This window comes from Emys orbicularis, chromosome 1, assembly GCF_028017835.1.
Source record: "Emys orbicularis isolate rEmyOrb1 chromosome 1, rEmyOrb1.hap1, whole genome shotgun sequence".
In the NCBI taxonomy this organism is placed as follows: Eukaryota; Metazoa; Chordata; order Testudines; family Emydidae; genus Emys; species Emys orbicularis.
The window spans coordinates 213,385,560-213,408,151 of record NC_088683.1 but is presented as its reverse complement, the minus strand read 5'-3'; the positions used below and the strand labels follow the sequence as shown (position 1 = coordinate 213,408,151).

At 42.7% G+C, this 22,592-nt stretch overlaps 1 protein-coding gene across 5 annotated transcripts in view; it reads right to left on the bottom strand.

Annotated features, from left to right (window-relative positions):
* Positions 1–22,592, bottom strand: part of CASK (calcium/calmodulin dependent serine protein kinase) — a 399,622-nt gene that overhangs the window by 35,776 nt on the left and 341,254 nt on the right. For all 5 annotated transcript variants that reach the window (XM_065423823.1, XM_065423824.1, XM_065423826.1 and 2 more), the window contains 4 exons: positions 21,396–21,584; positions 20,161–20,239; positions 13,940–14,025; positions 6,488–6,556 (listed from right to left, as the gene is read on the bottom strand). In XM_065423823.1, coding sequence (XP_065279895.1) covers positions 6,488–6,556; positions 13,940–14,025; positions 20,161–20,239; positions 21,396–21,584 — 423 coding nt within the window. The remainder of the gene's footprint in view (positions 1–6,487; positions 6,557–13,939; positions 14,026–20,160; positions 20,240–21,395; positions 21,585–22,592) is intronic.

Below are 22,592 nucleotides of genomic sequence, written 5' to 3'. Positions count from 1 at the left end.
TATTACACCAGACCCCAGCAACAGCAGCCAGGTTATGGCTCTATTTTCACATCTGATAAGACTAAACCCCACAATGTATGTTGAGATGAGTGTCAGAATCTACAAACATATTTCAATTCCAATCTGTTTTCATGGATAAACCTACAAAGATTTTTCTGTAACTGTAAAGGAAGGACTCCAGGAAGGCCTAGAGTTGCATGCATTAGAATGGCACCAAAAGGAAACACTTTCCAGGGGGGAGAAATGCTTCCTATTAAGTGTTTCTGAGTCCACTAAAGATTACCACTCAATTCAAATTTTTTTTTTTAATGATTGCCTGTGTCTCACATAGACAGTTTCAAAGACTTAGAAGTTGCTCTTTTCAGAGAAGTTTTACTTGCAAATATATACCTCTGTCAGCACTCTCTTGCATCTTAAACTGAAAATCATTCCTCAGGGTCTTGTATCAATGGAAAGTAAGAGTGCTTGACCGGTATATCGCTACAAATGTATAGTTCAAAGTAGTAGTCTAGTCTAGGTGGCAAGTACAAGAAGTCTGACTAATAATTGTTTTCTCAATCCTTGTCCAGGTTGTTGCACTTCTAAAAATAATATTTGTTGGTTGATGTTTCAGGAGAAAACAAGAGATGGCTTTACTGAGGGAAGATTTGTGTAATGAAGTGAGTCTTGCACTGTGTCCTGAAAAAGGTACGACTCAAACTCATACTGATCTTCTGTATTAAAAGTTCCACAAGTATTACTACCAAAAATGTTTCAATCAGCTGTCAGTCACTGTCCTTCCTTGGGGATGTGTGAGTGAAAGATCCCATTGAGAGGCTTAACGATTTGGACCAGGATCTTGAAGTAGATAAAGAATTAGACAGGGAGCCAAGACAGAAATGGAATGCCAATATGATACGCTCTCTCTTCAGGTCTTATTTTGGATGGGATACTACATACTGCATGAGCTGAAACTTCTGAATGGTATTCACAATCAACCATTGGCAGAGTGTGTTGCAGTAATCACTGTGGCTAGAGTCTGTGTCCAAGAGGAAGGGTGTAATTTCTTGGCTAGCGAAAGGAGGAAAAAAGATGTTTCTGGACACTGCACTATGTGAGTATCTGTAGGACTCAGACTGTGTACCACTTTGATAGCTGGATGGCAGATGCCCTCAATAGATAAACAATCAATAGTTTACACAACAGTGATTATAGGAACAGTATATTGTCAGCAAAATCTAAGCCAGGAAATAAAAATTCGATTTTTGAAGTTGTCTCTAATCCTCAAATACATGCCCAGCAAGATGGCAGACTGCCAGTCTACTGTTACTCTTGAAACCAATGTCTTTGCATTGGCTTCTATTTTCCCTGGAAAGAAGTAGGGAATTTGGCATGTTAGTCAGAGCTGCCTTGCTACCTAATCCAGTAACGCTAAATATGATTTCTCTGTCTTTGATTTTTCTTCAGTGTCTATTACCATAGTGAAAGCATGGAAATGTCCCAAAATATCCTTCTGGGATATTAATGTCTCACTACATAGTTTAGCCTTAATTGGTAACTCCTCTTGTAGGCATCAGGGATTTGGTTTGTCTTTTAGTCCTGTTTTGGTCCTTCTAGGGCATCTCAACTAGTTCTTCTAAAAATTAATGAATCCTGGACGAAAAAAAATCTGAAGGAGTATGACAGCCTTCTGCCCAAGTGAAATAAAACCCAGATTCCAAACCTACTTCACTTTACCTTACCATGGATGAGCAAGATTCAGGAGCCTGTGTCCCTCATGCCATGAGAAATGCATGAAGAGATCTGCTAAGATCGGCGAAGCATATGCACTATGTGACACCCAGAGATCTGAACAAGCTTGGAATAAATCTCAGGTTGAGATTTTCAAAGCTGACCCACTGAAACTAACATGACTTGTGTAGCTAAATCCCCTACCTACCTTTGAAAATCTCAACCAAATATAACAACAGCCTGGATTAAATCTCCACTGATTCAGAAGTGATTAACTATGGAGACTCTACACAATAAGAGGGTCAAACTTCATCTACAGCAGTCATGAAGGGATATGATATCTCTACAGATTACTGATGGCTTAATGTTCAGGTAACAAGAACTCCATTAAACATTACTAAGGAGCCACAAATTAGGACAGAAATAACTGGACAGCTGCAAGTCTCAGGTACTCAAAGTGGTACCTTCCAAATGTAGAAAAATAATGTGCCTTTATATCTAAAGGAATACTAGCATATTATGTTTGATTTTAAGAACAGTTATTCTGTTTGAGGGTAATTAATGTGTAGAGAAAAATCTCACATATATGATCAACGGTTTCGAGTTTTAAAAAATTTCAGCGGCACTAATTTTGTATTCCTCTAGCTGTAAAGCTAGACTACAGTACTATGATGACTGTAATTGTCCATGCCTTGGAGGAAGAAAAAACAATAAATCTTAGAAACTACCACAAAAATTACTAAAATAGCTTTTCTGTATATGATGTTACTTTTTTAAGACCAGATTGTGACTGAACGGACCCCTGTATTCACACCCTATACACCACTGTAATAATCTTTATACAGAATAGGCCTTGTGAGGTATTCTTTGAAACTAATAGCTTGCTGGTCAATGATATCATGGTGAAACGTATGTAGTAACATTATATGTAAAGCGATGAACATAAAAGGAGGTTACTTGCTGTAATTGGAGGTTCTTTGAGATATGTGGACCCTATCTGTTTTCCACATGTGGGTACACATGGTTGCCATGTGCCAGAGTTCAGAAATTCTTCCATGCAGTGTCCGTTGACTTGCACACGCGCAGTATCTTCCCGCATGCTTCTGTCCAAAGGTATAAGGGGCAGTGCAGGTTGACCCCTCTCCAGTTCCCCCTCTTACTGCAATGTAGTAGGGTCTGAAGCAGAGGTGAAGGAGGGCGGGTAGTGGAAAACAGATAGGGGACCATGCATCTCGAAGAACCTCCAGCTACAGTAAGGAACCTCCAGTTCTTCTTCATGTCGGTGACTCACAAATAGTATTCAGTCTGGAGGAGGGTGTGATGAAGTTGACAGCAGCGACGCTTGCAATACTGCTGTTCCCATTGTTGCATCCACAGCTGCCACTTGAATCAGGGTGTAGTGTGCCATAAACGTGTGGACAGAGCACCAAGTTGCTGTTTTGCAAATGTCCTGCAGCGGGACATCTGATAAGGATGCCATGGAGGCTGCCTATGCTCGTGTGGAGTGGGGTTGTAACACCCCCATGGGTGCGGGGGGTGGGAGGGCAGAGGGCAGAGAGAGAGGAGTTTTGCTATTTTGTATCATTCTAATATGCATCCTGAGATCCACATAGAGATTCTCTGTGAGGATATGGCTTGTTCGCATGACTTTTCTGCGATGGTGACAAAAAGCCTTGTAGATTTCCTAAAGGCTTTGATTCTTTGCAGCTAGAATGCCAGGGCGCGTCTGATGGTGAGGGAGCATAGCCTCTTGCCTTCAGGAGAAGCGTAAGGCTTCAGAAAAAATACAGGCAAGTGGATTGCTTGATTGATATAGAATTCAGAGATAATCTTGGGGAGGAATTTGTGGTGTAACCAAAGGGAGACCTCCTCTTGGTGAAATACTGTGTAAGGCAGGGCTGCCATCATGGCTGCTAGCTCACTGACCCTTCTGGCTGAAGTGATGGCAACTAAGAATGCCACTTTCATGGAGAGGTGTGTTATGACACATGTCACGGTAGGTTTGAAGGATGGGCCTGTGAGCACTGACAGGACAAGATTAAGATCCCATTGAGGCACAGATTTGATGATTGGTGGGAAGGCCCTGATAAATTACATCGGGGCCAGATGCATGAGGACAGAATGCTAAGTGTACCTGCAGCAAAGTAAGGGCTAGACTTGACTTCTTTAAGGCAAGGAGGTAGTCAAGGATAACTGGAATGCCCACTGTGTCAAGGGAATGTTGGTGGCATTGTGCCCAGGCCAAAAAGAGGCACCATTTAGCCTTGTAGCAGGCTCTAGTAGTCTTTCCTATTTTGATTGAGGATTTCTGGGACGGGGCAGAGCAGCAGCATTCTATCTCTGATGCCCATCCAAATACCTGGGCGCGAGGTGAAGTGAGCCCAGGCTGGAGTGCTTGAATGTCCCACGGTCTCAGATTAGGAGATCCAGAAATGGGTGGATCCTGATGGGCAGGAGCACGGACATCTTTAGGAAGTTGTGAACCAGAACTGTCTGGACCAGTAGAGTGCTAGGAGGATGATAGTGACTCCGTCACAGAGGACTTTCCGTATAACCTGAGGTATGAGGGGAATAGGGGGAACGATATACCTGAGACAGTCTGTCCAGGGGATGAGGAGAGCATTGCCCTGCACGTCTCTGCATATGGCTCCCCTGGAGCAATACATGGGAAGCTTTCTCTCTGACTGTGACGTGAAGAACTCCTATAGGGGAGTACCCACTTCGCGAAGATGTTGGTTAGAACTGTGTCATGCACTTCCCCTTCGTGGTCTATACAGAAGCTCCAGCTCAGTCTGCCTGCCAGGAAATTCTGAAAGCCTGGGAGGTATGCGGCCCGTATGGCAATCTGATTCCTGATACATCAGTTCCACGGCCCAAATGCCTCCATGAAGAGAGGACAAGATCTCGCTCCTCCCTGTTTGGTATGTAGACAACTGTGGTGATATTATCCGATAGTATCTGTACATGAAGTGAGTATATGAGGTGGAGGAAGCCCTTGCAGACTGATCTGAGCTCCAGCAGGTTTACATGAAGACAGGCCTCCTGTGGGGTCCATGTACCCTGGTCTGTATGGTAGTTTAAATGAACATCCCATCCTGTGAGGAAGGCATCCGTCAAGATGGTGGCCCTTGTGGGAGGGCAGAATGGAGTCCCCACCATGACTTTGTTTGGGTTGGACCACCAAGCAAGGGAGCTGAGAACTGCAGAGGGAACAGTGATTCTGTGGTCAAGTGGAGCCAGGCTTGTAGGCACCGCAAGTGGAGCCTGGTGAAGTGTGTCATGTAGGTACATGCAGCCATATGGTCTACCAGCAAGAGGCACTAATGCACTGTAGTTTGAGGCTTGTGGATAATGCGAGAGAACAGGTGCTCATTGTGTAAAAGCTGTCTTCAGGGAGCAAAGCTCGTGCAGAGACAGAATCCAGCTGTGCCCCTATCAAATTTATTGTCTTTGTGGGTGACAAAACAGACTAGTCTTCATTTACACACACACCTAAGGTTGCAAGGAGGTGCTGAAGAGATTGTATTGCTGAGACAGCTTCTTGGTGAGACTGTCATACCAGGAACCAGTTGACCAGGTATGGGAGCACCATAAATCTCTGGCATCTCATCTGGGCTGCTACTGCTGGGAATACTTTTGTAAACACCCTGGGTGCCATCACAAGCCTAAAGGGGAGGACGCGGAACTGGTAGTGCTCCTGGCCAACCATGAACCGCAAGAACTTCCTTTATGATGTGTGAATATCCACATGGAAATACAAGTCCTTCATGTTGAAGGCCAAGAACCACACTCCCTCCTACAGGGAGGAGATAACAGATGCCAGTGAAATCATCCTGAATTTCAATTTCCTGATAAAGATGTTGAGCTGTTGAAGGTCCAGGACAAGTCTCCACCTTCCCTGCCATTTTTGGGGATTTGGAAGTATGGGGAGTAGAACTCACTCCCTTGGTACTGAGATGGAATGCTCTCTATCGCATCCTGGTGTCTGCCTCCTGTTGAAGAATCAAGCATGCCCCATGGAAAGAATAGCATTGCTTACACAGTGCTTATGCCAATCTGTAAGCCCAAATAGGAAGAATATCCTTCCCTAATAGCCATTTTCAATGTTTTAATTCCTTTCAGTTACACATGGAAAATAGCTTTGTGTGCAAGGAAGAGTTATATAAACTTGCAAAACCACAGCATCACTTTGCTAATTCAAAGAGTACTGAATTCCAAACCTGTTTTTCTTGACTAATGATACATTACCAATAGAAACATAATATTTAGCCACATGTTACTGTTACAGACATTTAATTATCACAAATGTACCTGAACAGATTTATACAGAAACAGGATCTTCAATTAACCCTTAACAGCCCAAATCAATCAATCCATACATTTTTCATGTTAAAACAGAGCAGAAATATTTATTCAAGCTTCTTAATTTAGGAACTCAAATAGACTTCCTGGAGAAAGTATTTTAAATCATGAATTTTAAAACAGGGGACCCCATACTTCCATGTTAACTGAAGAGAGACTCGAGAGGTTTTCCTTTTTCTTTTAACATCATAGGCTGTAAAGGGTTAGTTAAGGTGCTGATGAGATGAATATGAAGGCAGGGCTGAGTAGGTGGGTGGGACCTACTCCTGTTCCGTTATCTTTGTTGTAAAATTGGTGTGCGTGATCTAACAGCACAGGCAGAAACAATTTCCCAGAAAGCAATAACATTCAGCCATCAGCAGGCAGTTAGTTACAGGATTGAGAAAGGATGGGAATGGTTCATTAAATTCATTACCTCACAGGATGAAGACTGAGTCCGATAACTTGGCACAATCTTGAACGTGATGCTCCCCCGCATTTCCCTCTGGAGAAAGAAAATTATTTCTTTAAAAAACAAGATGTTGCAGCTAAAACACAAGAAACCACTCTAATATCTGTAAGGAAACCAGCACAACCTTTCTGAGAGCAGCAGCAGTTCTTCCTAAAATAAACTGGAAAGCTTTTACAATATGTGGTTTCACTTAGAAACAAACACATTCAGACTGTCTCTTATTAACATAAAACCAAACATACGCCATTAGTGAATTAGCATGACGGGTCTTCAGAAGGCTGGAGATTACAGCTGTATTTTTACAGAATTGTGTACACATCAGCAAGTTTTTTTTTTCATTTCCATTTCCCTCATCTATTTTTTTGTGATTTACATTGTGCCTTTGTTGTAAAATAAATTATTTTTTCTTCCCATTCAATTTACATGTTATATACAGGTAAGGTTACTTACCTTTCAGTAACTTGAGTTGTTCAAGGTGTTTTGTCCCTATGGGTGCTCTATCATAGGTGGAATGCATGCCTGTAAGCTCTTGTCCAGAGATTTGAATTACCAGTGTCCAAAGGTCTGCACATGCGCATTACACGACCTCCTGCTTGTAATGAGCAGGTGTAGACCTGTGGACCCACCGCAGCACCGGTCTAGGGGAACCATGAAGGGTCCAGACAGAAGTCTAGTGTCCGCCGAATGTCTAAGGTGAGAAGGCTTGCCTCTTCTCTTGAGGAGTGAGGTTTGGGGAAGAATAGTGGCAGATGAATATCCTGATTGATATGGAAGTCTGACAAAACTTTAGGGATAAACAGAGGATGGGGGTGTGGTGTGACTCTGTCACAGTAGAAGATAGCGTAAGATGGGTCAGCCGAAAGCACTCCAACTTCTTCCACGTTTCTAGCTAAGATGATGGCTACCAGGAAGGGGGTCTTAAAGGAACAAACATGTGCCCAGAGGTTTGAATGCAGAGTTCCTTAAGACATTGAGGACCAAGTTAAGGTTCCACGGAGGTGTGGGGTTGCGGATATGTGGGAACAGATTAGCTAAACCCTTGAGGAATGTAGCTGAGAAGCTCTGGATAGGTGAATTAAAGGTCATTATAGCTGCTAGGTGTCACCTTAACAAATCTCATAGATAGTTCTTGTTTTTTTAATTCAAACAAATAATCAAGGATCCTTGCAGGAAGAGCTTCAGAAACAGATATAGAGTGACAAAAACACCAGAAAAGGAAATGTTTCCACTTCTGCAAGTAAGTTTTATGAGTGGAGGATTTCCACTATTCAGGAGTACAGATTTCAGAGTAGCAGCCATGTTAGTCTGTATCCGCAAAAAGAACAGGAGTACTTGTGGCACCTTAGAGACTAACAAATTCTAATAAAGCCAAGAAACACAGAGGAGCCAGGCCATAAGGTTCAGGGACAGAAGGCTGGTGGTGTCTCATGGTGCCAGAGTTCTGCATCAGGTGGTCTGATCTGAGAGGGAGGCATCAGGGTCTCTCTATAGAAAGGTGATGTAGATCTGAATACCTCACTTGTCTGGACCAAGAAGGCGCTATCAAGATGATTCTCGCCTGCTGCTGTTGTAGTTTGATCAATGTCTTGAGAATTAACAGCATTGGAGGTAAGAACAGAGGAGAGAGTGAGGCCCTGGAACTAGTAGGACACCTGTGAAGGGTTGTGGGTCTCGAATGTGGGCCCACGGGTCATAGACCATGACAGTCACCCAACAGCTCTGCAGAACCAGCATGGAAGGGGTTTAGTGGAACTCTGGCCCACCATAGGCTCTGCCTAGGAAGCTACTCATTGGAGGAGACATTCAACCCAGATGCATTATTTAAGCCAGAATAATTTAAAGGAAGTTGTCTGAGCAACTGAGTGAACTCCTGACCGGCTGTTGTTCTGAACTTTGACTCTGGCTTGACCTTTGACCCTTGGCATGGCTGTCTGATTCTGATTCCAGTCCTGACCCGCAGGATGACTCCTGACACTGATTCTGGCTCAACCTTTGGTGTGACTCCTGACCCTGACTTAAGCTCCGACCTTGGCATGATTCTGATTCTGATTCTGACTGGCTTTGGTTCCTCGCTTCTGACCCCAGCTCTGACCATTAGGCTTGACCACTCCTGTCCTGGTCCTTACAGCATCTACCAAAGTGTCACAGTTGAGTCTCCCCTTGGAGAAGAAGAGTTGACATTTTGTATTGGTCAGGGTTGCAAAGAGATCCACTAAGGGAAGGCCCCATACTTTCCAGATGTTCTGAAAGATCACACTGTTGAGCTCCCACTTGTGGTCCTAATGGAAATTTCTACTTAGAGCCTTTGGTACCATGTTGTGGAGGCCTGGTAGGAAAATCACAGAGATCTCTATATGACAGGCAATGCACCAGTTCCACAATTTTAGGGATTCTGTGCATAAAGACTGGGATCTTATCAATTTATATAGGACACTGCAGCTCTGTTATCTACCATTACTCTGTTATGATGACCCTAAATGTGTGGAGAAAGACGTTGCAGGCATAACAAACTGCCCTTAGCTCTAAAGCAACATTGCTTGTGGACACCATTTGCCTTGTTTGTGGAACCTTGTAAGTAGCTCCCCAGCCTAGAAGGGAGATATCCATTGTGATGATTCATGTTGGTAGCAGGAATGAGAATGGGGTTCCCACACAGACCTTCATCGAGGGTCTTTTCACCATCTGTGGGAGTCCAGCACCCGTGGGGGTAAAGGAAACCCATTTGGTAAGGCTGTATTTGTTTGGTGTATATGAGATTTTGAGCCAGGCCCAAAGGCATTGAAGATGTAGTCCTGCGTGTGGTGTAGCGAATGACAGGGCCAACATATGATCTAGGAGCTGAAGTCGGCCGGGGACTTAGCTGTAGGGTAGTGACCAGATGGGATATAATGGAGATAGGTAGGTAGACCCTAGCAATTTGAGAGTCCAGGGAAGCTCCAATTAATTCTATCCTCTGGACGGGAGACACTGTGGATTTTTCTAGGCCGATACAAAGTCCCAGGGCCTAAAGCAAGGTTAGAGCCTTGTTGGTTGCCAACTGGACATCCAGAGTGGAGCACCCCTAGAGAAGCCAATCATCTAAATAGGGAAAGGCTGAAATACTGTCTTGATGTAGGTGAGCTGCACCTACTGAGAGGACCTTTGTAAAAATCTGTGGGGGCTGTGGAAAGTCGAAAGGGAAAGACATGATATCGACAATATTCTGAGCCAATGATGAAGTGCAGAAAATGTCTGTGGAAAGGGTGCATCACAATGTGAAAAATGTGTGTCTTGAAGGTTGAGGACAGTAAACTAAACCCGTTGACTCAAAGAAGGATTATGATAACCATAGTCACCATCTAGAAGTGTTGTGAGAGAATATGGGTGTTCAGGCTCCTGAGGTCAAGAATTGGCCTCCAATGCCATTTCTTTTGGGAACCAGAAAATATTTGGACTAGGATCCTCTTTCCACAAATTCTGGGGGGGAGTGGCTCTATCGTTCTCATACTGAGGAGGGACTGGGCCTCCTGTTTTACGAATCCTCATGAGAGGGGTCCCTGAAGAGAGAGGAGGAAGGGGTAGAATATCCCATAGCCATTACCTCTAAAATCAATTTGTCTGTGATGATAAGTTCCCAATTAGGTAGAAACTGTGATGGGCGGTCCCCAAAGGGGGGTGGAGTGGAGGATAGGCTTGCACAGTGGCTTCAGAGAAGGGCATTGTTCGTGTCCCCTGACGAGGTTGCCATAATGGTCACTTGGAGCGTGATGCAGGTAGGGAGATCGTCGCCCTTTCTTGTGAGGCCCAGGCCTCCTTCTAGGAGATTCAGTATGTCTGGAACAGGCCCGGTACTGTTGATGTTTGAATAGCTGGGATTGTTGTGCAGTCTGATTTGCTGAAACGTCTCTTTGTTCCAGGTACATAGATCCCGAGACACCTCAGGGTTGCTCTCGCATCCTTGGGGGAACGCAATGAGGCGCTAGTATTGTTGTTGAACAGCTTCAGCCCTTTGAAAGGGAGGTCTTCCACCGTATTCTGGACAGGCCGGATGATTGGAGCCAGGATCCTCATCACATAACAGCTAAAGATGGTGAAACTGTAACAGCAGCAGCAAAGGCAGCTTGTAAAGAGGTCTTGGTTATCAGTTGTCCTTCAGAAGTGAGGGCCTAGAATTGCTCCCTCTTGTCCTGTGGCAAATTGTTAATAAAATTAGTGAATTTGGCATAGGATAGTAAAGTCATATTTGCCATCATGGCTTGATAATTTGCTTCTTGGAGCTGAAGAGCAGCAGAAGAATAACTCTTCCTACCAAAGAGGCCTCTGTCAGAAGATGGGGATCTTGATCTACTCTGGCATTTTCTCTCATTAACTGCATCCACCATGAGAGAGTCGGGGTGGGAGAAGAAATATTCCAGCCTCTTGGCTGGTACACAATTTTTTTGGAACATCCACTTACACGTAGGTGGGAAAGTGGCAGGTATATGCCACAAATTATGGGCTGGAGATGAGAGCGCCTCATTAACGGGCAGTGCTATTGTGTTGTGTGGGGTGGTTTGAAGAATAACCACCAGAGTGCTGGGACTCTTGTACCTCCTCTGTCGAGATCTGAAGAGACCCTGTACATCTCTTCATTATGTCCTGAAATGACCTAATATTAGCCACATAAAAGGGAGGTGTTGGCACCACTGCCTTGTCCGGGGCAGAGGAGGATTTATGAGAAGACGGTATCTCCTCCTCTGTAGATCCTCCTCCTGATCTTCCTTCCGTACCAGAGAAGCACGCAGTATTGGTGACTGCCGCTGTGGTGTTGGTGGTTGTTGAGGCCTGTGGAACTTCCAGTCATTCTCTTGTGGGCAGGAACCCTATAGAATTGGTCCATATAGGCAGTCCAGGGATTCCAGTAGGCGCACTGGGGTTGTGGGTACGGAAGGGTTATACGTGTTTGGAGGGTCTGGGGTACCTTCTAGACTCTGGTGTGTCCTTGTCCAGGTACACCGCCTGAGGTGTCAAATAGTAAGCTGAGTAGCCCTGTACTGAGATTTCAGAGTTGGAGGTGTTATCCCAGAATGCAAAGGAGGCACTGGGCACTGGTGCTGGAGACACCAGAGGGTGAGGCATTACCCCAGAGGTGCTGGTGGACAGGTATCGGGTGACCTGCTGAGAGGGGAGGAGAGGAGCCTGGCTGGCATGGTAGTACTGGTATTAGTGGGGAACTTCTCTTGGTACCTGCAAGAGGGGGGACTCCAGTTCCTCTGATGCAGATAAGCCCTTTTGTGACAAGAACCTTGAAGGTGCCAGAGGGCTGTAGAAATGTGTAGATGGACCAGGGGTGGTACTGGGGCCCTTGTCGGAGATGCAAAATGAGACACCTATGAGGATGGTGCTGAAGTGGTTGTTGAGGTGACGTTTCTATGCTCTGGGTGCACACTATCTGAAGACGGCGCTGGAGAAGATGGTGCTGGTGCCTTGGATTTCCTCAAGTCTTTAGGCTTCTAGCAGTCTTGATGCCTAGATGGTGCTGGAATAATTGGCTCTCTATGGTGCTTGCTAGGAGGCTTATCTTTTTGAGTTATCTGGTTTTGATGGTACCAAAGCCCTGGTGCTGGTGCCTGTAGGATCCTTGGAGGTACTCATCCTGGAACACGGTGTCTCCTTAGGTTCAGTTCCAAGAGGTAATCTACCTCTTTTCCTGGAGGCTCTGTTAGGAGAAGGAAGCTTTCTTCTCTTCGAATCCTTTGTCTCTGAAGCAACCTCGGTCGCCACTGAAGTAATGGGGGAGGAGAGGGGGGACTCAGACCCTGCAGGTCTTCAAGAGTGTTCCATAAGGAGAAACTTCAATCTCATCTCCCTTTTAAATCCTGTGCAAACTTTGCACTTCAATGGGATATGAAAGTCTCTGAGACTCTGAAGACAGCTAGAAAGCCCGGTGCTCTGAGGGAAATATCTTCTGCAGGTCTGGAAGGCTATGAATTCTGGGGCTTTTGTCATACTTCCAGAGTAAGGCTGGTGGAAAGGCCAAGGAACTGGTTCTGAACTGGGAAGCGGGTGGTGTCTTGAACCCTTCTAAAATGTAATAAATTTGTGGAAAGAAGGGGAAAAAATAAACAAAATGTAAACTAAATATTAGAGAAAATAAAGAAGAAAAGAATAAAGCAAACAAGTTAAAGAACTGGTAACATCTGCTAGGAAGCAGCTGTCATGCAGTTGCTCCATTTCAAGTCACAGCCAGTTGAGAAGGAACTGTAGTAGCAGCAGGTCCACTCCTTTCTATATGCCTTTGCTCTAAAGCACAAGCCTCTGTAATGTGCAGGCATGGACTCACGGACACTTCTAATTCAAATCATCTGTCAAAAGGTCACATGGGTGCGTGCATCCTATGGTGAAGTACCCATATGAACATATGCTTGCAAAAGAAGGAATATTCCCAATTATTATAACAGATGTCTTTCACTCTGTTAAAGGTAGAAATAATAAGAAATACATCTTCAACAGGAACAAGATAAATGACATACTGAAAACTATGAAAAGCATAGTGAAAATCTGTCAATCCCTTTTCTTTACCTTGCCCAGTAATGAGACCAAAGGGTCACTTGATTAAATCAATGGGCAGGACAGATTAAAATATTATTTTATACTAATTAGCGTCAAGCCTGTGAAGTTCACTATTGGAAAAGGTGTTGGGAGTCAAATACTGTGGTGGGATTTTAAAAAGTTTGGATAATTAATTACAGCTGTAGCTATGAAGACAAAGATAATAAAGATAAAATCTTATGCTTTACTGTATGCTGCTTACAACAGGGTTTTGAAATGATCATAATATAAATAATAAAGTCACAAAAAGGAAGACTGTCATTGTGTTTGGCACTGTACAGAGGTAGACATGATTCCTGCTCCTGAAGAATTTAGAATCTTAGCTGACAGGTAACATATATATGGTAGGTACTGAAAGAGATGGAGACAATCTAATAGACACAATTTTAAAATATGCCCCTTTCTTTGTGTTATACTGGATTGTCTCCAGTAAGTATGTATGGATCTATGCCAAGTGCCTTTCAGTCACTTGCACCATGGCCTATTTATTCAAACACTTGGTGATTACTTGGAGGCATCACAAAAGAGGATTTGAAGGAGGAGAGGATAGTCGTCTGATGGATTAGTTCAGGGAGGGGGTTCCATGCACAAAGGACACGGTGGAAGAAACCCTGGAGAAGTCTGTGGTTTGCTAGGGCACTGCTTAATTGATTAGATGATTTTTTGGGGGGGAAGTTAGGATGGGGAAAGGGATTGTGTTGGGGGATCAGGTAAGCTACCAAGAAAGGAAGGACAAAGAAGAACACTGTGATTTAGAGAGGCTTTGTTAAAAGAAAAAAGGATTAATTTTGCTGTTTATTTAAAAAATATTAAACAACCAATGTCAACAAACTTTTAGGGACTTACAAGCATTTTTTGTAGTTGTTCCACTGTTTGGTTTGCTACACTGATTCCATTTATTTCTCGGATTTCATCCCCTACATGGAGTGTACCTGCAGAATTAACAAAACAAATAGTTAATGTGTACATTTATAATATAACTGTGAAACAATACCAAAACTCAAACAGAGATCGGCAGTACAAAGACATTAAAATAAAATGCTAAAATAAGAGTTTAGTGTCTAGCTGAAACCCACAAAGCAGTGGAACTCAGAGTGAACAATTCCACTCTAGAAACCGTGATTTTTTAATTGTTATTAAATATATTTTTTCCTTTCTTTACAGAGCATAACTGTACACATTTTTTACCATACAAAGTCTCATTGAAATCAATGGTGCGAATGTGCTGTCCATTCCAATGCAGCTTTGGATGCTGAGAAAAATGTGCATATTGTGATAGATTATACAGTAAAATAATGTGGTTGCTAGTGGTTGTTATGTAGCAAGGCCATCATTCTACATGGGTAGTCCATTCACTATACATTTACTATATTACTTTTTGTTTTGTGAATTAACTAAATTCATTTGCCAAGTATTCTTTTCAAAACACTTTACCAAACACAATTAGTTTTACTTGAAGAACCAACAGCTGGCAATCTATTTTTCAAAATGAAGCCATTGTGGAAACGGATGTTGGCAATAAATCACCTAAGCTACGAATGGTGTTTTTGTGGATTGCTAAATCTGAAATGACCATATTGATTGAAGAAAAAAAATACATTCATGCTAATGATCTGAGTTTTAAATTTCAGCTTCATTTGAAATGGCAGAAATACTGAATTCCAAAACCATGTGCTTTATAACAGAAAGAGAGCCTGACTTAACTAGAGCTGTCCTAACAGGCACTATCATGAACTACAATGCCTGATTACCCTTTGGACTCTAGTCTGTGACACTGCTACAAAGCCCTGTGGACCACTAAAGCTCCCAGAAGGCTACAGAACAGGATTACTCAAACTTTTAATCTGTTCAGGAGAAAGTCCTCCATCCCACAGAAAATGTTTTAGTCAATTCCACAGGAGGTTCCTATTGACAGCAAAAAGGGGTAGGGACTCCAGTGCAATTCCTCTGTCCTGCCTTGTGGAACATTAATCAGGATTCATCACAGTTAGTAGTTTACTGTATGTGAATGCAGCAGCTCTGTATTTGAATTTCAAATGAAAACAGCTCACAGCTGGCGTATTGATGACCTAACCCTCTAACAAAAAGTTATACAAGTTCAGCATTGGCAAACTTTCTCAGCCCTTCACACCTTCTACAAAAATATATTTGATTCCAAAATAATTAGAGCTCTGTACCACGCTGGAACTAAGCTCTGCATGCAGACACCTTCATTGTTATGGCACAATAATGCACAATATCCCCTGGCATGCTATACTTTCTGCAACAGTGTAAAAACATTGCTGGGAAACATCCAAACACAAATTATGATTGAATGAAAAATTGAAATAAGTATCATGAATCATGAATATGCTCATAAGGTTAGTCATTTTGATAATACAGTTAAATACAATCCCTTCTTTTGAATGTTTTCCATTTATTTTACTCTGTGGCGGAAGCTAGTACTGACAATCCATAACTGGATGGTAGCAGCTGGTGTGTGTAGGAGGTGGGCAGCTGAGAGGAGATTTAAAAACTTCTGTCCTTTTGTCTTGGTGGAGAGTTGGGTTGGCTAATAGCTGGGAGAAAGGGGTCAGAATGGGTCACTGGAGAGAGAGGGAGGTTTGAGGCTTTAATCATTTTGGGACAGCCTCTCCCCATTTTTCTGTTGGGAGGTGATGTTCTTGGCATCTCCATGTGGTGCCTTCTCCCCAGCCTAATGACTCCCATACCATGGTGTACATCTGATTAGCACTCTCTGTTCTGACTCCTCGTTTATTATCTGTATTGTATTTATTCAGACTTTGGACTGTAGGCTCTTTTGGGTAGGGGCTTTTCTGTATTTTGTATTTTCTATTTTACCAACTGTATTTTGTATTTTTCTGCATCAATGGCAATATATAAATAAATTGATGATAATAAAGAACAGGGTGCCCATGGGTTGGCAATCTTCTTCCTCTGCCTTCACCTAACCCAAATTAGCACATCATCAGCCAGTATGTGCTCTTGCTTTGTATAAAAGTCTGAGACACCCCTCACCCTGCTGGACAGAACAGGGAACAGTTTCCTCTGAGGAAGCAAATTCTGCAGCTGGCAGAGAGTTCTGCAGCTGGCAGAGCTGGAGACAGTCCATGTACACTACAGTAGTCTCTTTTCACCATGTAATCATATTCATGCTGTTATAACAGCATCATCTTTGCTCACAAAATGCTCTATTAGTTGTCCTAGGGCATGGGTGTTTACAGATTCATGGTTTAACTATTTGTGGGAGCTCCAAATTAAGTCATTTTCTTACAGATCTGAATAGGCAACCTGCAGTGCCATGTCTTCTGCAGGAAGTCTGTGTCCTGGGTCAGCAGTAGCATAGGTGCCTGATGCCTATTTAAAATGAATACACCTGTTGACACAAATGTGCCAAAACAAAAACTTTAACAGCAGAAAACCCAGACACTTGGGTTTTGGATGCTTGAAGCTGCCAGGAAGTCTAGCTGTAGTACAGCAGATGCAAGAAAAACGCAGGAACACCATTTGGAGTCTAAACATATTCTCCAGATGAGTAAAACCCACAAATACTCTGTGTTAAAGCACTGATATGAGGACAAAAGCTCAAACATAAATAAGCCTCTGTGGCAGAATTTAAAATACAATCTGTTCACTTATCCCCAAAGTGAACAATTCTTAAAGATTGAAACTGGGGTGTTATTACAAGTTCACATGGAGTAAGGATGAAAGAGTCTTTGCACAGGTTGACCCTGCTTGGGAAACACTGATTATGATGGACAAAGAAAAAGGTGAGAGCACAAAAATTAGCTCACCTGCCACATTGCCAACTGATGAAGAAAAGAAAACTGACACTGGCATGCAGCCATTGAGAGCTACAGCAGGAAAATTAAGAGTGTATTGAATATATAAATTATAGCATTTGGCTGAATATTGAATATATGGAATGATATCCAGTTGAAGCTAATAAACCACATAGGGGACAGAACATTAAGTGATACAATCACATGCATTATATTTGATCACTGATTGCAGGAGACTATTAGAAATAAAAACTACTATGAATATTTAGTCAGTCTCATAAAACAGAACAAGGAAGTTAGATTTTTGTTGTTGTTACATTTGGTTAATAATTCACTATTGCTGTAACTCAAAATGAAAAATCTCCACTTCGAGATTACGTTTACTTTTGATTAAAAACAGTTCTATGGGAACTACAGAACCAAATACCTAAACATAAGTTGTTCCCGAGAGGACAAAAGACATTTTGGCAATTAAATTGTTTCTATAAAAAACTACCCCTTTTATTTTAGAACAACCCATTACTAAGCACTTATATAATTTTTTTTTTTTGTTCAAAGCACTATAGACATTGCAAATCCCTTTAGAGGTGGGTCAACATTGTTTCTAATCTCTTTCATGACCAGTAATCTTAAAAGTTTCTTGTAACAATAGTAGGTAAGTAAAAGTTCAAATAGAATTCCCATTATTAAACTGACAGTATTCCTTTAATCTTTTATGTCAAGTCCAACTAGATTTCCAGTTGGTGCTGTCCCTTTAAGAGAATACACACGTCTATACAAATTAATACCGCATTTCAAAGTCGCTATTTAACCTTTTTATTCCCCTTGAATTTTTGGGATCTGAATCCAACACATTAATTATTTCAGTGATTAATTTATGATTAATTAAAATGCCCCACACTGAGAAACACGGAGTGTCAGGAAGTCTTGAGATCTAGCTCCAGCTCTGCCACTTACTCATTTTGAGCAAGTCACTTCAGCTTCCAACCTCTGCTTCCCCATCTTTAAAATGGGGGTAATTATACTTTGCTATTTTTCCAGTTTGTTTACTCTGAGTATTTGACAGTCCTCTGTGTATTGTCAGTTTCCCTGTTTAGTTAGGAAGCCCTCTGTTCTTCCTCACATTAATAGAAGAAAAGAAACAATTTTTAAAAATAAGAAAATGTGATGGTAAACCCTCAAAAATTGGTAAGGGGATTCAGGGGCTGGTGTAGCACCTGAAACTACTGCCAACTTACATTTTAGTTGATAAACTGGACAACTCAAAGCAATTTTGAATAACTTAATAAAAAGTCAGCAGACTCCTGGAATACCAACCGAGGAAGCAACAAGCATCTAGAGTGGTAATCAGATTAAAACACCAATAGACATTTAAGAAAAATGAACAACTAATGAAAATGCTAAAGCATTTGCTGCATTTTGCCTAAACTTATATGCAGAAGACTCAGAAAAGAGTAACAACATTTCAAGACTTCTGAATATACTCAGAAGCATTCCAAAGCTAAATAAAGCACAAACAGAAAAGCTTAAATACCTCCTAGAAATTCCAGACGCTGTACAATAATTTAAAAATAGCAAGGCACCATCCTCTGATGGGTATAGTGGCAAACTCTATAACAAGTTAAAAAGGATCTATCCCTCTGATTTTGGAAGCAGCTGTGGCTATTATACAAAGTAATAACTATCTACTACATGGAGGATGACTACCATCTAAGTGATAACAAAGGAAGTCAATGACAAAAAAGCAACTGTGGCTCTTATATGCCAAATCTCCTTTTCTATTCATTTTAAAAAGCTGACTAGATTCAAGCTGATGGTGTCCCGTTAAGCAAATATACAAGTTCACACAAATTCAAATCTGCCACTTTTAAGAAAAGTTTGATCAGTGTCACAAAATGACAGTTTTCAAATTGCAAACTTCCCTGGAGACACAACTCATATCTGCAGTCTGCCAGGGTTAGTTCACTACTGAGTAGGTAACTCTCAGCCAGGGCCGGCTCCAGGCACCAGCTCACCAAGCATGTGCTTGGGGAGGCGCCTGGAGGGGGGCGGCGCGGCGGGGCGCTCCGGCCCGAGAGCGGGGCCGCGACTGGGCTCGCCGCCCTCCCCGCGGCGCTCCGGCCGCCGGGGAGAGTGGAGCCGCAGCGGGCTCGCCGCCCTCCCCCCGGCGCTCCGGCCGGTCGGGGAGAGCGGGGCCCCGGCCGGGCTCGCCGCCCTCCCCCTGGTGCTCTGGCCGCCGGGTGCTCTCCGCCCTCCTCCCGGCGCTCTGGTCGGTCGGGGGGGCGCCGCGGCGGGCTCTCCGCCCTGCTCCCGGCGCTCTGGCTGCCGGGGAGAGCGGAGAGCCCCGGCCGGGCTCGCCGCCCTCCCCCCGGCGCTCTGGCCGCCGGGGAGAGCGGAGAGCCCCGGCCGGGCTCTCTGCCCTGCTCCCGCTGTTCTGGCCGCCGGGGGCTCTCCGCCCTCCCCCTGGCGCTCTGGCCGCCAGGGAGAGTGGAGAGCCCCGGCCAGGCTCACCGCCCTCCCCCCGGCGCTCCAGCCGGTCGGGGATTACGGGCCCGCGGCCGGGCTCGGCGCCCTCCCCTGCCGCGCTGGGGGGGTGGGGGAGGCGGCGTGTGGCTTTTTTGCCTAGGGCGGCAAAAAAGCCAGAGCCGGCCCTGCTCTCAGCTCAGCCATTAATTACTTTTGACATATATCTGGGCACACAGGATGGGAGTGGAACCGAGGAACAGGCACAGGTCTAAAGGTTTGGCAACAGCTCAGAGCAGTGAAAGCCAAACACAAAGGTACAAGCTGCATGGGTGAGAAAAGTTTTGGTTCCAGATTCACATTTCGGTATCTCAGCAGTCAAACTGCCATGAGTCTCAGAAGTTCTGTGACAATACATGGAGAAATGTGGAATTTCTGCTGAACAGAGACTTTTGATATATCAAGAAAAAAATATTGTGCTTACTCTGAGAATTTTAGAAAAGAATTAGATAAATACACTTTCCAAAATTACATACACTTTAGAACTGATATTCCGTAGAAGCAATTTGAGACGACCTGCATCATTACCTATTAAAGCAAAAATTAAACACTCAGGGCCCCTTCCTGCAACTTGTTCCAGGTGAGCAGACCCTTGCACCTGAGTGGTGACCCTGTGAAGTTAATGGGACTCCATGCAGACACAGGGATCCATTGGTGTGGAACAGTAAGTTTTAGGATCAGGGTCTCACTTGTTACACAAAATGTATTTGATTATGGGAGTAATCCAATTTGAGAATAAAATCATTTATGTCCTAAGATTACCTTGCCTGTGAATCATTCCTCCATGCATAATTCTTGCAACAATGCAATGGTTCAGCTCATTCATTTTTAAAGTGATTCCCTAGTAAAAGAAATTGTTAAATCATTAAGAAAAAAATATTCAGAAACCTGCTTCTTCAACTACTAAGAATGGTCACTTCTGCTGCAAGCTTGAGATGAAGCTATCTTTTAGAGGGAAATCCTGGCCCTATTGAAATCAATGGGAGTTTTGCCATTGACTTCAAAGAGGCTAGAATTTCACCTTTAGTTTATGAATTTATACACTGTTGCTCTTATGAGATCAAATAACCACCATAAAACTTATTATGGAAACACTCCAGATGTTGAACATACACACGGTTTCCTCTTTTGCTATTTTTCAAACCCCATCAAAAATCAAAGTATATCATTTGTTTTCCAGAGATGTAATATTCTTTTTACAGGTCTTTCCATTTACTATTTGAACTAATTTTCCATTTTAAAAAACTGATAAAATTTGGTTAAAACACAGATGCATTTTTAGCTACCAGTAAAGACAATGATTCTTTATAAGATGAAGACACAGTCATTTAGTATGCAGGTTATAGCATAAAATAATTTTACATATTTTATAGTCTATCTATGCTAATCAATAAAAAATTTATACCGTATAACAGCGTTTTGGAGAAGTGTATTCAAAATACATTCCTCCTTATGAAATCTTAACAGGGCATCTGTTCTTGGACTTATGTAATTGGGAGTGTCAAACTGTGCAACTCCACTAACATGGTTTCTTTTTATCATGTTTTTAGAGTTCTTCAAGACTGTAGCTGCTGTACAAACAATCCATAAGAACCATTAGTTTATTAAAATAAAGTAATTTATTAAACTGCAAACTATCCAGTACTATTTTACATTTTAAAACTCTACACAGTTTTTGTGCTGGTATAACTATTTCAGTTAGAGGTGTGATTTGCTTTTATCAGAATACATATACCAGTACAGCCTCTAACGTTTATGTAACTATACCAGTACAGCTTATTTCCCTTTCCATATGGGAATAAGCTATATTGGTATAAGCACTTTTAAACTGGTTTTACTGTGTCCACATAATGTTGGTTGTACCACCCTTCAACTATACTCATACAGTTAAAACAGTACAACTTTTGTGTATAAATGCTGTGGTTTGAAACTACTAAGATAGTTTGTCACCTCTTCCTCTTTACAGAGTTAAGAGAACAGTACTGTTGCCTACATACCATTGGTTCATCTGTGTTCTTCTGGAACTGTACCAGTCGGACTCGTGTTACATTCTCCATATCCATGTCACCGTTGGCGCTCTCTGGAGAATCTCCGTTTAAGTATGGAGAGGTGGGAGGAGGCGTAACTCTCAAAGCTTCGTCACTGTAAACTTCATGTGCCACTACATCATGAGTTTGAAGTAAGGCCTACAGGAGGTTACAGAAGTAGTCAGATTTCCATAATCTCTGGTGCCTTTTCTCATTCTTGACAGAAGGTTTAATATTTCCCCCAGAAGCTAGAGCATGCCCATATTACTTTCTTACATTTATATAAGGCCTTTTACCTCCAAGGATTCCTAAACACAATATTCATTTTATAAATGAAAGTATATGTGTACATAAAGTATATGTGTGTAAATTTGGGTGCTTAAATTAGGTTCTTCACTCATCTACCTAAAGGTAAATGACTAGATTTTCAGAAGTCCTCAGCACCCAAAAGTCTCACCAAAATCGGTGGGAAGTGCAGGTGTTCAGCAAATTTTGAAATCAGCCTACTTTTATTTGGGCTTCTAAATCCATGTGTGGGTACCTTGCTTTAGGCACACAGGTCTGAAAAGCTTAGCCACACACATGTACAGGCATCACTTCTTCCAACACTGAAATGAAAGTGAGTTTTGGGATGGAAATAGGCAACCCTTGACTACAAACAGTAACACTACAAGACCATTAGGATAGAAAGCGAATATGACCAATATATTCATTTGAAACTGCAAGAGAAAACTGCAAGGTATTTAGAATAATACTTCAAGATAGAATTTGGCCAAGACCCTTGAGTTTAGCACCCTTTCTCTCGAGGAAAAACCCCCATGACGACTCCAAGTTTTCTCCATCTCTATTTTACATACATTCTGAGGACAACCCCTCCAACATCTGGCACAGTGTCCTCTAACACTATGCTGAGGAACTAGTTCTATATTGACTCAGAGGGCAGGACACATGGCCTTACTCAATTGCCAACATAACTACTTTAATAAGCACCATGGTTTTTTATTCATCTCCCATAGAGAACTGGTGCAGCACAATCCCGTTTAGTTTGTGACATCTGATAAAATCACAGCCTGCGACCATAAGCTCTTCAAGTACTAATTCATCAGTTTTTCTCTACATTTCCTGATGTATTGTACAGTATCACATATAGTTGATTAAACTTATCAA